This window comes from Rhineura floridana, chromosome 3, assembly GCF_030035675.1.
Source record: "Rhineura floridana isolate rRhiFlo1 chromosome 3, rRhiFlo1.hap2, whole genome shotgun sequence".
Classification (NCBI taxonomy): domain Eukaryota; kingdom Metazoa; phylum Chordata; class Lepidosauria; order Squamata; family Rhineuridae; genus Rhineura; species Rhineura floridana.
In genome coordinates, this window is record NC_084482.1 from 55,120,562 (window position 1) to 55,136,082 (window position 15,521).

The 15,521-nt window shown below is 42.6% G+C and overlaps 2 protein-coding genes across 3 annotated transcripts in view; one reads left to right on the plus strand and one right to left on the minus strand.

Moving 5' to 3' along the window:
* Positions 1-14,994, plus strand: part of LOC133379834 (dynein axonemal heavy chain 17-like) — a 57,182-nt gene extending 42,188 nt beyond the window's left edge. The window contains 15 exon segments of the mRNA XM_061615862.1: positions 1,212-1,376; positions 2,434-2,574; positions 2,961-3,131; positions 3,766-3,888; positions 5,290-5,483; positions 6,718-6,866; positions 6,985-7,112; positions 8,176-8,403; positions 9,046-9,237; positions 10,064-10,243; positions 10,647-10,829; positions 11,057-11,239; positions 12,420-12,563; positions 13,330-13,555; positions 14,651-14,994. Of these exon segments, the coding sequence (XP_061471846.1) occupies positions 1,212-1,376; positions 2,434-2,574; positions 2,961-3,131; positions 3,766-3,888; positions 5,290-5,483; positions 6,718-6,866; positions 6,985-7,112; positions 8,176-8,403; positions 9,046-9,237; positions 10,064-10,243; positions 10,647-10,829; positions 11,057-11,239; positions 12,420-12,563; positions 13,330-13,555; positions 14,651-14,898 (2,655 nt within the window). The 3' untranslated portion in view covers positions 14,899-14,994.
* Positions 14,082-15,521, minus strand: part of PGS1 (phosphatidylglycerophosphate synthase 1) — a 51,025-nt gene continuing 49,585 nt past the window's right edge. For both annotated transcript variants that reach the window (XM_061615863.1, XM_061615864.1), the window contains exon 10: positions 14,082-14,743. The gene's annotated coding sequence lies outside the window, so the exon portion shown is untranslated. The remainder of the gene's footprint in view (positions 14,744-15,521) is intronic.

Sequence of the window (15,521 nt, forward strand, 5' to 3'; positions counted from 1 at the left end):
ATGCCCTACTTTACGGTAAACATTCCTCTGTGTGAAGGCATCCTTTTTGTGAAGGCCTGTCTGATCCAAGTCTGACTTAAAGATAAAGACCCCTTAGAAGGAAGAGCAGGGACTCATAGACAGCACCAGAACAGGCTGAGCAGGCGTACCTGGTCATGGTCTTCTCCGCTATGGCAAGATGTATTGTATTCAGGATGAACCCAAAGCATTTTGCTGCCTGAGGCAAAGGGAAAGACAGCAACCCCCCCAGCCCTCCATTCCATGTACAGAAATTGATTGGACTGGCAGCTGAATCTTGCTGGACCACTGGGAACAGGATAGTGTCCTCCAGCACACATGATGGTACCATGATTGCTCCAGTGTTCCTCCAGATTCCTCTTGGGCGGTATGATGACTGGGTCACCAGGGTCCTACGTATCCTCCAGATTCCTCCAGGGTCATAAGAGTTCTCCAGTGCATATGATGGCAGTGTGGGACGCATAGCTCTGATCCCCAACCAGAAGGAATAGTCAGAGGGCTCAGGAGGAATGGCTGGCATCTGCCACCTGAGGTTATTGCCTCCCTCTGCCTAATTATAGGCCTGCCCCGATTATATTTTTAGTTAAATACAGTGATTATTTCTAAATGTGCATCTATACATATTAATAAGCATATGCAAATTTATGGAAGGCTGTACCCTCTTTTTATCCTTTTTTTGGGGGGTATTTCATTTTCTCGTTTGACAAAAATGCCCACCCTTTGTATAAGAAGAGGTACAAGCCAACTGGGCCTTGTGTCATTAGTTGCATTTGCAACAGACCTTCAGTGCCTGCCTGAGCTATTAGTCATTGTTGTATTTTGATCACACTTTAGAAAAGGTTTGGTGGTCATTCACAAGAAAACCACTGTAGGAAAAGAACAAGCTGGTTTGTCTGTTATCTGGTCATGAATATCTGGGGTCTCTCATGCCTTGAATGAGCTGAGGACTAAGAGCTTCAGTTCCATGAGCTCCTCGCATTTTCACTTCTTAAAAAATTACATTCTCAGGAATAATTTGGAGACTCAGTACAGCTGGCCAGTTCAGAAGGCTCCCATTTCAGTCAACTTCCTCACTGGTTGAACTGCAGCCCCTGCTGTGAAGATTGTCCACCTTCAGAGGAAGGAGCAGAGGGATTCACACACAAAAATCCTACCAAATTCTCATATATATATTTCTCTCATTGCTGGTGTAGGCCACTCTTACAAAGCAACAGAATGAGTTTAAGATAATCCTGAAGGAGCTGGAGGATTCCTTACTGGCTCGACTCTCTGCCGCATCAGGAAACTTCCTCGGGGACACGGCCTTGGTGGAAAATCTGGAAACAACCAAGCGGACAGCAAATGAGATAGAAGAAAAAGTGAGTGGCAGGGGCCTTACTAGGGTACTATAAAAACTTGGGACATAGGCCCATGACCCAAATTTGCATAGATGTGTAGAGATGGCAAGTAAGCGGTCAAGGTCTTGCTGGCACTGAACTTTGTATCATACCCAGCTGCCCTACATTAAAAAAAAAGTTTAAGAAAAAGTGGGGCAGGGGCAAGCCCAGCACAAAAGACCGAGGAATCAGCCACTAACAATGTCCCTGGTCATTGGGCTGCTCTGCACCATTGCTGGGCTACTATGGCTATGACTATAGCAAGGAGGAGGCTTGATGGTGTCTCTGATAACAGTCTATGGCTGCTTTCACACATGGGGCCGATTGCATTAGTTTAACGGATTAAAAAGGTAGCGCTTCTGTCCCAATTTCTAAAATCCCTTTCACACTGCAGTACCTCTTGCGATAAGGAACAGCAGCTTTTTCAGCCGATATACTAGCATTTTGCACAACTGTCTTTCACACGGCTTGTTTTCGTCCCTCACCCATGCACACTGTTCTCCACTGTGTAGGAGGTCTAAGGTCTTGTCCTGTCACCATACAATCCCTCTCCCTTTAGGATCTGACTTTTTAAATTGTTTTAGTTGTATCAAGATGGGTGTGTGGGGGAAATGCTGCTGCTATCTGCACCGATGCCAGAATACCAGTACAACGTTTGTCAGGCAAAAAACCCACACACACAACTAAAGGGCAGGAATGCACTGCATGCTGGGATGCCTGTCACGTGAGCGGCTGCAGCTAGCAAAAAAATCCTGCAATCTTCTGGGTTCCCAGCCTTGCTAATGGATTATTTTTGGTATCCTTTATCACAGAAATTTACGCTAAACTTCCACTAGAATTATGGAGCTAGCTTGTGTGTGGTGTGAAAGATCAAATATAATGTGTAAATTACCAGGTAAGAAATTGTCAGGATAACGGAATAAAGTGCAGTGTGGAAGCAGCCTATGTAATCTATCACCCCAGCAACGGAGTAGAAGTGGTACATTGTGGTTTTCTAGAGTGCGAATAGATGCTGCATTGAAAATTGCTTGTTTTTTAGGTGAAAGAGGCTAAAATTACTGAAGTGCAAATTAATGAAGCTAGAGAGAATTACAGGCCAGCTGCAGAAAGGGCATCCTTGTTGTATTTTATACTAAACGACCTCAACAAAATCAACCCCATCTATCAGTTCTCCTTAAAGGTAATCAGCAAAGGAAAAGGCTAGTTTGGTGGGTCACTGATTACATGTGTGTAGCAGAGTATCCTCTTTCCTGAATAGAAGTCACCCCCAACCTTTCATGCAGTTAATCTTACCGTCTACCTATATGGCAGGGATGGCTATCTGCCCATTATAGTAAAGGATAACTTCACGTCCGGCATAAACAACTTGCCTCAAGGTCTTATTTGGAAGATCTTGCCAAAGGGACTTGAATCTTGGAGTTTATGCCACTTTAGAGCCTGAACACTGTGCAGTCTTGTGTTTTGGATGAAGGCATCTTCTGTATGTCTGTGTGTTTTAATAAAATGCTAAGGAGTATAACCATCTTAAACTGTTTTGATCTGTGCTTTGACTTCTTTTCTGACCAGGCATTTAATGTGGTCTTTGAGAAAGCCATTCAACGTACTCTTCCAGCAGATGATGTGAAACACAGAGTGATCAACCTAACTGATGAGATCACATATTCAGTCTATATGTACACAGCTCGGGGACTTTTTGAAAGAGACAAGCTCATTTTTCTTGCCCAAGTTGCCTTTCAGGTAAGGTGATTGACTAAAGAAGTGACTGGATATTTTGGTTTTCATGGAGTCAGTCAACATTTCCCTCCTCACATGGTAATCAGTATATAATTGTGTGGGCTATGGATTATTATAGCTAAAGGATAACTGGTTACTGAGTACCTTGCCACAAATGGTAGCACTCGTTAGGAGAGTAATAATCACCCTGTGTGAGAGAGCACATTACAAATAAAGGGATATCGTAAAACAAATTGTGGGGAACTTTCTAAGGAGGAAACAACAGTAGTAGTCAAGGAGAAAGAATAGGTAGTATATTCCTGTCAGGTAAATTTAAAAATAGGGATTATTAGCATCATCACTCACTGAAGGCCAAAACAGATACTCCTCCAGTATGCTGCCTTTTTTAGGCTTGCATCTGCTGCTGCTGCTTTGTATGCAGAAGACATCAGGGTTTGGGTTGTCCTTATCCAGAGTGTTCCATTTGGCCTCTCAAGATTCCAAAGCCAGACCCCCTGTGGGTGGGGCCTTTGGGTGCTCCACCTTCTAAAACCAATAAACTCAGCATAAACAAGGCTAGAACTTTGAGCCACAACAGCTGTTTCCAAAGAAAGTGGTGTAAATAGTCCTCATGTTGCTAATTCCATACCTTCTCTAGGTCTTGCTGGTGAAGAAAGAAGTGAATCCAGTGGAATTGGACTTTCTCCTGCGCTTTCCCTTTAAAGCTGGACTGGCATCTCCAGTAGATTTCTTATTAGGTCAAGGATGGGGTGGAATTAAGGTCTGTGTGAAAACACTATTTCTAGATTAAAGTCCTTTTTTAGTAGCTGAGAGACCCATTAAAAATGCTGGTATCCAGTGATATGTTCCATGACTGATGGGGACTGGATCAAGGAAGTTTTAGCTACATTTGCACCCTTTTGTATTGGCCATTTAAAGAAGAGCTGTGCTAATAATTTGAAACTCCTGCTTGGCAGTGAATGCACATAACTGATGGGCGAGAGCCTGGTTGAGGGGAGGAGCCTTTTGCCTTTCCTCAGCCTGTCAACAGCTACAGTTTTGTGGTGTGTGTACAAGCATGAAAAATGTAACCATAATTGAGCATGGCACTCTATAGGCAAGTTGCATTTCACTTCCTAAAGGAAATCAAAGTAAGAGTGGAAAAGAGACCATCTTTTCATTCAGATTTGGGTTGACCTGGAAATGGTTGTCAAGCCCTTCCTGCAGTTGCTGCCAGCTAGAAAATTGCTTTCCTACTAAATGAATAGAACAGCCAACAGTGGTTGTACTATGGCGGGAATTACACAACACAAATGTACAGAAAGCAGCCTCTAATCTAAAAAGTGTTTTGAGTTTTCACCTCTGATTGTGACCCCTTACTCTGCAGATCTCAATCTGTTGTCTTATATTTCTGTAAATTATACAATTTATTGGAGGGTTCCTTTTATATTGATATCTCAGCACACAGTAAAACTAAAAAAAAATAGCCACACCAATCTATATGTTGCACACAGATCCTTCAGCACGAGAGCACTCATTACTTTTATTATTACTAATCTTCAGAATTTTCTATTTCAGACCACCTTTTTTAAAAGTGCAAACAGTACCAGCGGGTTATCACCATTAAAACCATTCTGGTTCATGCCATTTTAGCTGAAGTGAAGTTAGGGTATCTGGACCTATTTCTCCACTTGTTTCTCTACTGCAGGAGTGGGGAACCAGAGGCCCTCCAGATGATGTTGGATTACAACTTCCACCATCCCTAACCATTGGCCATGCTCACTGGGGTGGATGGAAGTTAGAGACCACAAACACCTGGAAGGGCACTGGTTCTCCATCCCAGCTCTAATGCAAGGGTCAAAACCTAATGCCTTTGCACTGTGTCCTCAGTATCCTACTTAGCCTTCCTCTTGCCACAAATGGTAATGTGCAATAGACCACACATTTTCACTTGAACCTGGTAGAAGACAGCAGCATTATGCTAACAGTTCAGGGATTTATTAGAAGAATACTGGACAAGCAGGCTCCCTGGAATGGGTTGAAAGTGTGTGGGGTTCGAAAGGGATTGTGCTATTTAACATAAGAATCTGCTCTCAAGTGCATTATTTAAACTTTCTGGTATAACTGGGAAAAGACAGGCAAGGAGTTATTAGCACCATATTCTCTCTTACTGTATTATCAGGTGCTGTCTGAGATGGATGAGTTCAAAAACTTGGACAGCGATATTGAAGGTTCTGCTAAGCGGTGGAAAAAGTTTGTGGAATCTGAGACCCCCGAGAAGGAAGTATTTCCAAAGGAATGGAAGAACAAGACAGCTCTGCAAAAGCTGTGCATGATGAGATCTATGAGGCCAGACCGCATGACCTATGCAGTCAAGTATGTGTTGCACTTTCTTCAGCTTGAAAAACTAGGATTCCTGCCGTTGGGAATGGAGATAATTTCACCATAGAGCAACTAGTGCAGCATAATATAGGAGCTCACTTTGTGGGCTAGTTCAGGAATAGAAGATGACCGGCTTAATTGACCAGGCATGTTGGCTGTTCATTATCTTTTTGCTCGAATCTCCCTCTGTAGCTGGTACATAGCAAACTCCCAAGGCCCCTCTAGTAGGCAGATGACAAATTGTCCCTTCCACAAACATACATACAAGTATAAAGGGCTTCAATAAGCCTTCAATAAGCCTTATTTGGAAAGTAACATATCCCAGATGTCTGTTTACCATTAACAGCACCAGAAAGCTAGAACTGCCATATGACATTAAGTATTGGGAGGGGGGTAGACTTGTCTACACAATTAATAGACATTTTTGCATTTCACCAATTAGTTCAAGCATATCTTATATCTTAATTTTACAGTTACCCAAATTAAATGAACTTTGTTATTTGAAACTCCCTGGAAGGAGTATTCTCTTGTACATATTGTGAGTGGTTATACCTACCTCCCAAACAATTTTAATTATAGCTTTTTTAAACATCTGTGCAATCTTTCTTAACTAACAAATGTTTTCAGCTAATCATCCTACCACAAATTAATAGCACAAATTAAAGCTTAGGCTGCTTCTCAGGCTCCAAGGAACAACAGATCTGTTGCTGCGTTAGCAAGAAAATTTTAACAAATAGCATGTTTTTTATTTATTTAGTAAATTTATATTCTGCCCTCCCTCTCAAAAGGAGTCTAGGGTGGCACATGCAAGACCACACTTTCAGAAAGCTGTGTGTGTACATTAGTGCAGTCAGTGGATTCCAGCAGGCCTCTACTATTTTTCAGAGTTATAACTGTGGAAAGCATCTGTGAGCATCAGCTCACAATGCAGATGGTGTCAGTCCCGGTCATTTGCATATCTAAAGCACTTATTTCTCAGTTGGTAGTCAAATTGGTTAGTTCTTCCATGGATTCCTTTTGTCAACATGAGCAGATAGTAGACTGGCTACTCAAGATAAGCCAGAAATATATATATGCATTTCCACACTGAAGGAACATCTCTAATCCACATACTCCAAGGGATTCTGTAATAAACTCGATAAAATTGAGAAATTATCACAACACCCATAGGTCTTTGGGCTAAATTGTCCATCCAAAGCCAATTCAATCATCCATGTTTCTTTCTCAGGAATTTTGTGGAGGAAAAGATGGGGAGTAAATTTGTTGAAGGCCGAAGCGTTGAATTCTCCAAGTCATACGAAGAAAGCAGTCAATCTACACCAATATTCTTCATCCTCTCTCCTGGAGTGGATCCGCTGAAGGATGTTGAAGCCCTAGGTGAGTTGGAAACCTCTTTCCAGTAAGAGTGCCCTATAGCAGGGCACATGGAAAAGGCTTTAAATGACAAGATGAGATATTTGAAGAGTTCCTCTTCTTAATTTTAATAATTCTCTAGGTCAAAAGCTTGGCTTCACCATAGACAATGGGAAAATCCACAATGTGTCCCTAGGACAAGGACAGGAGGTTGTGGCAGAACACGCTCTAGATGTGGCTGCAGCAGAGGGACATTGGGTCATCCTTCAGGTATTAAAATGCTAACAGATTTCCTGTTGATTTCCTCTTACGGCTTAGTCTAGCGACCTGCATCGGTTCCATGCTTCCCTAGCACTCATGATTTCAATAAATTATTTGGTAGCAAATGAATAGCTCTCAATAATCATCATTACTGGAGCTGTGCAGACTCTCTGTAATCCAATCCATAAATAATCCACAGTACAAAATTCCCCAGGCATATGCTGGATGTCCATTGTCAGTATTAGGTGCAGACTGGACCGCTGAGTAATTCTGGCACTGCCCAAAGGCATTTAGGTTGCCTCATATATCAGCCTGGGGGGAGATGGCCCTGTTGTAGCCCATGTATTGAAACATCCAGAGCTTTAGAGAAGCCTGTACCTTGTGTGCTTGGACCTCCTTCTCTCCTCTGCTGAAGTAATTGCAAAGCATTCTCAATATGAAGGCTGCAGTAGACCCTTCCTTCCCCCTTCCTCTCCCCCTCCCCGGTACCCAGTGATGATATCATTGCCTTGCACGCTAAGAACCATACTTCTGTGGCTAGACCCAAAGAGGCAAGTTTGACTATAAGAGAAAAATCTGATTCTAAAAATATCCAGGCTTTGAGAGGAAATTTAGCAGAGCAAGGGCTAGAATTTGCTGATGCACAGATATTTTTTTTCTGTCCATCTGCCAGGTCCCTCCAACTTGGACCGTTGTTGCACGTGTAAAGAGTACCCATACTGGGGGAAAGTGTACATGGCCTATAGCGTGGGTGCAGTGCACTGAATGCAAACATCTTTAAGCCAAGAAGTTGGATCAGCAGATAAGGCATATCCATACTAGAATGCAGCATGAAAGAGTGGAGGAAGCTGAATCTTTCTGGAGTTGTAGGATGGAACCAGTTCACCATTTCCATCAATGTATTATGACTGGGTCATTGTCCATGCCTTAGGATAGGAGGCAAGGACAATTTTAAGTAACATTCCATTCACATTACAGGACGTTTAGCTGCCACTAAAGAAGGCTCGGGGGGGGAGGGAATGCAGTCAAACCTTATTAGCAGCAAGTAACATGTGCCTTATGTACCCTGCAGAATATACATCTGGTAGCCAAGTGGCTAGGAACACTGGATAAGAAGGTTGAACGGTACAGCCTGGGGAGCCATGATGATTACAGAGTCTTCATGAGTGCTGAGCCTGCTCCCTCTCCAGATTCCCACATCATCCCTCAGGGACTCCTGGAAAATGCCATTAAAATCACCAATGAGCCTCCAACAGGCATGTATGCCAACTTACACAAAGCCCTGGATCTTTTTACACAGGTAAGTAGGCCCTGCTGTTCAGGCTGTTTGGATTCAGAATTGAGTCACAACCCACTATTAGCCCCAATTCTAGTTTTTCCTGTCTTTTGAGTAATGCTAGCAGTGGCTTTGAATTTTTTAAAGTGTTATGTTCTCATCTGGATATTCTTACATTTGAGTCAGAAATATGTGTTTTGCTCACCTTGAGATAAGGGGTTTTTTTTCATTTGCTTAAGAGTTCTCTTGAAAAAGTTGGGGTTCTGGTATACAGCATGTGCAAGGTTCCGCCAGACACTTGCCAGATGATTAAAAGGGCTCATTTCACATCCTGGCTTGGCCCAAGCCAATTGCTAAGACCCCCTGCTCTGATCTTACATGAATTTTTCAACAAGGATTGTAATGGTAATGGGCAGTCTAAAGGCAATATCAAAGTGGTGAAGGAATTGGGCCCAAAAGGAAAAGGCCTGCGTGGCAAGAAATTGCTGAGAAGGGGCAAGTTGGTGCTGCTCATTCAGACCATCCCTGATCCTAGCACCTCCCTCTTCCTCTTACTTTGGGATGGCTTCTAATTTCTGTTTGACTTTGAACAGTCACAGGTATTTTGTAGAACAATTATGTATTGTGCAAAAGCACTGCTTGATTTCCTTTCTTGTTCTCCTTTAGGATACCCTAGAAATGTGCACCAAAGAAATTGAATTCAAGTGCATTCTCTTTGCTCTCTGCTATTTCCATGCCGTGGTGGCAGAACGGCGGAAATTTGGAGCTCAAGGATGGAATCGGTCTTATCCATTCAACAATGGAGATCTCACTATTTCCATCAATGTACTATATAATTACCTGGAAGCCAATGTGAAAGTAAGTAGTTGGTAACTCACAAGTTGCATAGCAGAGCAGTTGTTTGATGGCCCCTTGATCGCCAACAATCTGATCAATAAACTCCTTGCTTGGGCAGCTTTGGGGAGAACAGTTGTTCTGATTTACCGTTCTCCCATAGAAAAAAAGTGTACTGCAGGATTTTGGGGTAGAGAAACATTGAACAAGAAAGCTTATGTTTGTGGAGAAGGTATTCTCGTTTTTCAGTATCTGTGCCCCTGGAGACTGACCAGCAAGGGATCTGCTTTCAGAGCAAACCTACTACACTTTTCAAGTTGGGACTGCAGTTATTTGAGGACCTACATTTGGAAACAACAAAATACACCTACTATAACAACACTAGTAAATAACACATACTATATAAATAGAATGAAAAACACCCTGGTTCCTTTTGGGAGAAAAAGCTGGGATACACTGTAAATACATACATACATATTTTATTGGCGCACAAAAATCTCTTGCAGGATGCTCAGATGAAATATGACCTTTTCAGTTCCAAGTATTTTCCTACCTTTACAGGCCAGGATGGAAGAAGTAATGCAGTGTTTCCACAGGACTGCCCGCTGCTTCCTTACCTTCAGCCACAGTAGTTGTATTTGCTTTAAACTGGCTCATTTTCCAAGGTTTTTCTCTACAATCATGAGACCAAATGTTCCATTTAATAAGCACGGTGTTTAAGACATCTTATGCTGCCATAAAAAGCCAAATTCCTGTATAAACACAGGTAGAATGCTAGTGTCTTTTTGACCTCCTCTTAGTATCATTCTCAAGATGTTTGCTGTTTTTCCGCTGTGGCATCTCTCCCTAGGTTCCCTGGGATGACCTGCGGTATCTCTTTGGTGAGATCATGTACGGGGGTCACATCACTGATGACTGGGACCGCAGACTATGCCGGACTTATCTGGGTGAATACATCCGTATGGAGATGCTGGAGGGAGAAATGCTCCTAGCTCCAGGATTCCTTATCCCACCCAACTCTGATTATAAGGTGAGAAAAGAGGTGGGTGTAGAGTGACTCCAACAATACACTGTGCTGAGAATCATTCAGCCAGGGAAGAATTGCCAGAACCAGTAGCAAGGCATGGAGAAAGGGAGGCAACTACAAAAATAGTTGCACCCCTCACCAGAGAACATGGAAAGGTAGTTCAGAGTAAGCAAAAGCAGTATTTCAGAGGGCCATGAGAAACTGTTATAATTGCAAATAAACTTGATAGAAGAGCCTGGGGAAACAGCTTGAGCAACTGGCAAGAGTGTGCTTGTTATGAATGTATAGTATAGAACGTCTAGACGCCAATGTGAAGGTAAGGATATACTAGATGGCTGGGATAAAGGGTTGAGCAGCAACTAATATTCCCTTGCATCTAACATTCTGTATAACACACATTTTATAGGGTTATCATGAATATATTGATGAAAACCTCCCACCCGAGAGCCCTTACCTATATGGGCTTCATCCTAATGCAGAGATTGGTTTCCTCACTGTCACCTCTGAGAAACTTTTCCGCACGGTCCTGGAAATGCAACCCAAAGAGTCAGATGCCGGAGGGGGGACCGGTGTGTCCCGAGAGGAAAAGGTAGGAAAACATGCCGGTCTGTTTTCTTCAGGAATGGATTTCAAGGACCTGATATGGTTTTGAGTTCTTAATTTGGTACTATTTGATTGTTTCTAAACAGGAACAGGTTTAGGGTTGCTGCAACTTACAAGCTCAAGTTCTGTCCCGCCCACTGCCAATCCTTGTTTGGTTGCATTGGTTTTTCTTTGGGCCCAAGGAAAACATTCATTTGGCCTTGTGTGTAATAGGTAAAAGCTGTGCTAGATGAGATCATGGATCGGCTTCCAGAGCCCTTCAATATGCTGGAAATCATGGCAAAGGCAGCTGAGAAGACCCCATATGTAGTAGTTGCTTTCCAAGAATGTGAACGAATGAACATCCTTACCAGTGAAATTAGACGTTCTCTGAAAGAATTAAACTTGGGGTTGAAGGTAAGTGCATATTATGTACTATTGCTAGTAGCGTACCAGAAAGACATTTTGTCTATTTCAGTCAGCATACCTGACACATGACCTGACAAAAGAAAAATAAAGGGGAGCATGCTTTCTCAGTAACAGGAAATGCCAGATTATCAAATCTTGATTTTCATCTTTCCTGCCGCCTCCAGCTGTTTCTGCATCTGAACAGCACTTTAAACTAGGAAACAATGGCAATTTTTTCTAGCTGCAGCACTGCATATTCAGTAGAGTTCATATATGCATGTTTATGTATGTGCACATGAAAACTGAGGTGGATAGATCCAAGGTGCTTGACTTGGAAATCTTGCCTTTATGTTCACTGGCAGGTAGGTGGCTTCACTGCAGAGGATGTACACTGCCCAATGGCGTTTCCAGACTTTTAGTCAATTGCTGCATGCCTCGTCGTTTTGCCATTCGCACAACATTCTAACGTCCTCCATACTGCTATGGCGAGGTCAGGGGGAGGAAGAAAATATCCTTGGTCCAAGCTTTGCTGTGCTGCAGTTTCATTCTTTAAACAAAACAGACCCCTGTGCTCTGGCCCTGGAGAAAGGGAGGGCAGAGTTACTGGAGGGAGGGCCAGCAGCTAATGGGTTGGGGAAATGCAGTTGCTCCAAAAAACTCCACATGATGAGCCAAGGCAACTGGGCATTTACACAGCCCCATACGACAACTCATAGAAATTGGATCTCTGTGTTGGAACTATAAAGCTCAAGGGATCCCCAGCAGAGAATTAAAAATATTTTGCTAAGGGTCAGAAAATTGTGTGTTATGCTGTTTTTAATCTTTCATATCACAATTATACAATTGCCTAGCATTGGCAATTATAGCATTAGCTGGGGGAGTGCATCTCATTTTCTCAGCAATGCAAGTGCTGGGAAATTTAAATTGCTACAGCATCAGCAATACCTTGAGGGAAAATGCCTGGAAACTACACCAGAAGTGAGGGACGACAATACATTTATTGCATAACGTGTAATATTGAAAGGGCCTTAATTAATGCCAAAGCATTCACATAATCAGAACCTTAGATCAACAAGAATGCCATTTTCTTAAGATCACACTCTTAGTTCTCCAAATGGACTAAATAGCCGCGATAAGTTACAATAATGGAGGAATCCAATTAAAAGCTTCTATTTTATTTTTCCCATAGGGAGAGTTAACAATCACAACAGATATGGAAGACCTATCAACTGCTCTTTACTATGATAATGTTCCTGATTCCTGGACAAACCGGGCCTATCCATCTTTGCTCAGCTTGGCAGCGTGGTATGCTGACTTACTGCTCCGGATCAGAGTAAGAAAAATGTTATGTTAGTTAAAACTCCCCACAAACAGGCTATTGTCAAATGTAAGCTCTCGGTTTTCCTGACAGGCAGTTCAACTATCAGGAAAGCAAAGAACTTTCACTTAGACAGTATCCTTTTCTTTAACTCACTCCATGACCATTTGCTTTTGCACTGGCTTTTCATGAGACTAGCAAAAATACTTTACATCTGTAGGTGCATGCAAAGTCAGGTATGTAACATTCAGATATTCTACTAAGCAACGGTATAAATATCTGTCTATGATGAGGTACAAAGGTAGGTTTTTCAAAATCTTTAGGTGAAGAAAACTTATTCTTATGGGGTATTTTCTAGTAAAGCAGGGATGGGAAACGTGACCCTCCAGCTGTTGTTGGACTACCCTGTTCATTAATCATGCTGGCTGTGGCAGATAGGATATGGACTCCAACAACATCTGAAGGGCTGCAGGTTACCCACCCCTAATTATAAAGTAACTGACATATCCCCAAAACTCAAAAGATCACACAGACAGCATTTCTGTGCTCATTCCCCTCCTGCAGCCCCACCAGAAACTGGGTCAGGGAACACCCCCACCCCAGAACATATGCAAAAGCAGGAGACTGCAGATAGGGAAGAAATTGACAACACCCAAGTGCCACTTGCAAAGCAGGATCTTTGGATCTGAGCCACTCAGCACTCGTTGGAACACAGCAGCATAAAGGGTGGACCTCCTCAGCATGCTTAGCTATATATAATCTTTCCATTTTTCATTCCTAGGAGCTGGAGGCCTGGACAACAGATTTTGCCCTTCCTACAACTGTGTGGCTAGCAGGCTTTTTTAACCCTCAGTCTTTCCTCACGGCCATTATGCAGTCTATGGCTAGGAAAAATGAGTGGCCTCTTGACAGAATGTGCCTTTCAGTAGAAGTTACCAAGAAGAACCGGGAGGATATGACAGCTCCACCTCGAGAAGGCTCCTATGTGCATGGGCTCTTCATGGAAGGTAAAGGCAGCATCACTCATCACAGCAGACACAGAAGGAGTCCTCATTCAGCAGTAGGCTAGGTGGTTTCTGCTTTGTCCTGTTCTGCTATAAGAGAAGCAACCTTCTGTTCTGCTCCCCATTTAACCTGTGTTACTTCTTTGAAGGGAACAAGGAGGGAGGTTTACTATCTAGTTTCTTCTGGGTTTCTCTTTCTGCCTCTAAGTTTCCTTCACCCCCTTCATTGCTACATAATGTACTTGTGCTCCAAAACTGCACAGCTGCATCCCACTACAACAGTAGGAACAGGAGTGGTCCAGCAGTGCTTCAGCTGTCAGATATACCTTTCTTCTGTGCTGGTTCAAGGACACAGGATTCCTGATCTATTTCATGTACTCAAAAAATATATAGTTGGCCATTACTAAGGATCCCTGGCACAGTTACCAATATGGCTAGAGATTGTTGCTGGATGCCTTTGTTGTATAAAAATTAGACAAGGTTATTTCTACTCAAACTTATAACTGTTTCTAAAACACGAATATTATGACACGAAAGGAACAAAAAACACTTTGCAATAGCTGTTTTTATTATTTCATATCACTTTAGTATGTCAGCAGGGGGCAGCACGTGCCCATTTTACTGTCCTTCGAGTGTAATTTTTAAGAGCAGACAAAATGCTTAATTGACTGTATTAGAATACTCCTTGTTTCTAAGTATGGCTAAGGCTGGGAATGTAGTAGCTAAGACAAATGTCCACCCACCCACTACTAGTAGTTATTAAAGGGCGCTGAAGAAGCCTAACCCTTATTGCTCAACTAACTGTAGATTGGGGTTTACATGACTTACAAGGCTGAATAAAGGATCTGGTGGAAGGAAGAATCTATAGATTTCTAGAGCAATAGGTTCAGGGCAGAGGTATGAATCCAGCTGTTTGGATCTTATTAATGCTGCAAACCACTTAAGTAAATTGAGATGACATTCAAGCCAGGGCTCTAGCCTTTAGCCATGCTGCTAAAGACAGAAGGTTGGTCATGCGAGGTTCCCTTTCTTAACACTTGCCGCAAACAAAGCACCCTCTAGGCTGCAGCATCTTTTGAGAATTCTGTCCTGCTGCAGGTGCACGCTGGGATGTTCAGACCGGTGTCATCAGTGATGCACGCCTGAAGGAGCTGACACCCTCGATGCCAGTCATCTTCATTAAAGCCATTCCTGTGGATCGTATGGACACCAAGAACATGTATGAGTGCCCTGTGTACAAGACACGCATGCGAGGCCCCACCTATGTCTGGACCTTCAATCTTAAAACAAAAGAGAAGCCAGCTAAGTGGATTCTTGCTGGAGTTGCTTTGCTCTTACAAGTTTAATCACCACCGCCACTCCCTTTCCAGAAAATAAAGTAAGAAACTTGTTTGCAAGTTTTTCAATAAAAAGTAAGTATCTTGTGTATATACTGCTCAGGTTGGTATTATATACAGTACTGTTCCCGCTGTGGCCTTCAGTGCCACTTCTCTCCAGAGCAACTTAACAAGGGGAAGGGAGAATTCACTGAAAATCACTTCGCCCATCCTTCTTCCAGTGGAGTGTCCTATGAGCAAGAACTCTGCTCCTGGAAAGTCTAGATACAATCCACTGACTCTTAGCTTCTACCTTTACACTATAAAGTGAGGAAAAACAGTATTTATTCACATACGCATTAATAGCACAAAGTGCACATCAAACCCTCTGTCCCTGTCATTACTGTACTTAAACAGGGCAAAATGCTATTCTCAAAAACTACAGCAAACGGAACAACCTAGCACTGTCACTGCCTCAATTTTATGGGAGTACAGAAAAGGTGTAGAATATAAGTACTGGCTACAGAATTCAGCTTCTTTAGAATTTCTACTTCCATTAAAAGCATGTTGGTACTTACAGCTGCAACATATATATCTGAAAGCAAATGGACAATGCCCACTGAAATCTCAGAAGCCAGGAGCTGATACATAAG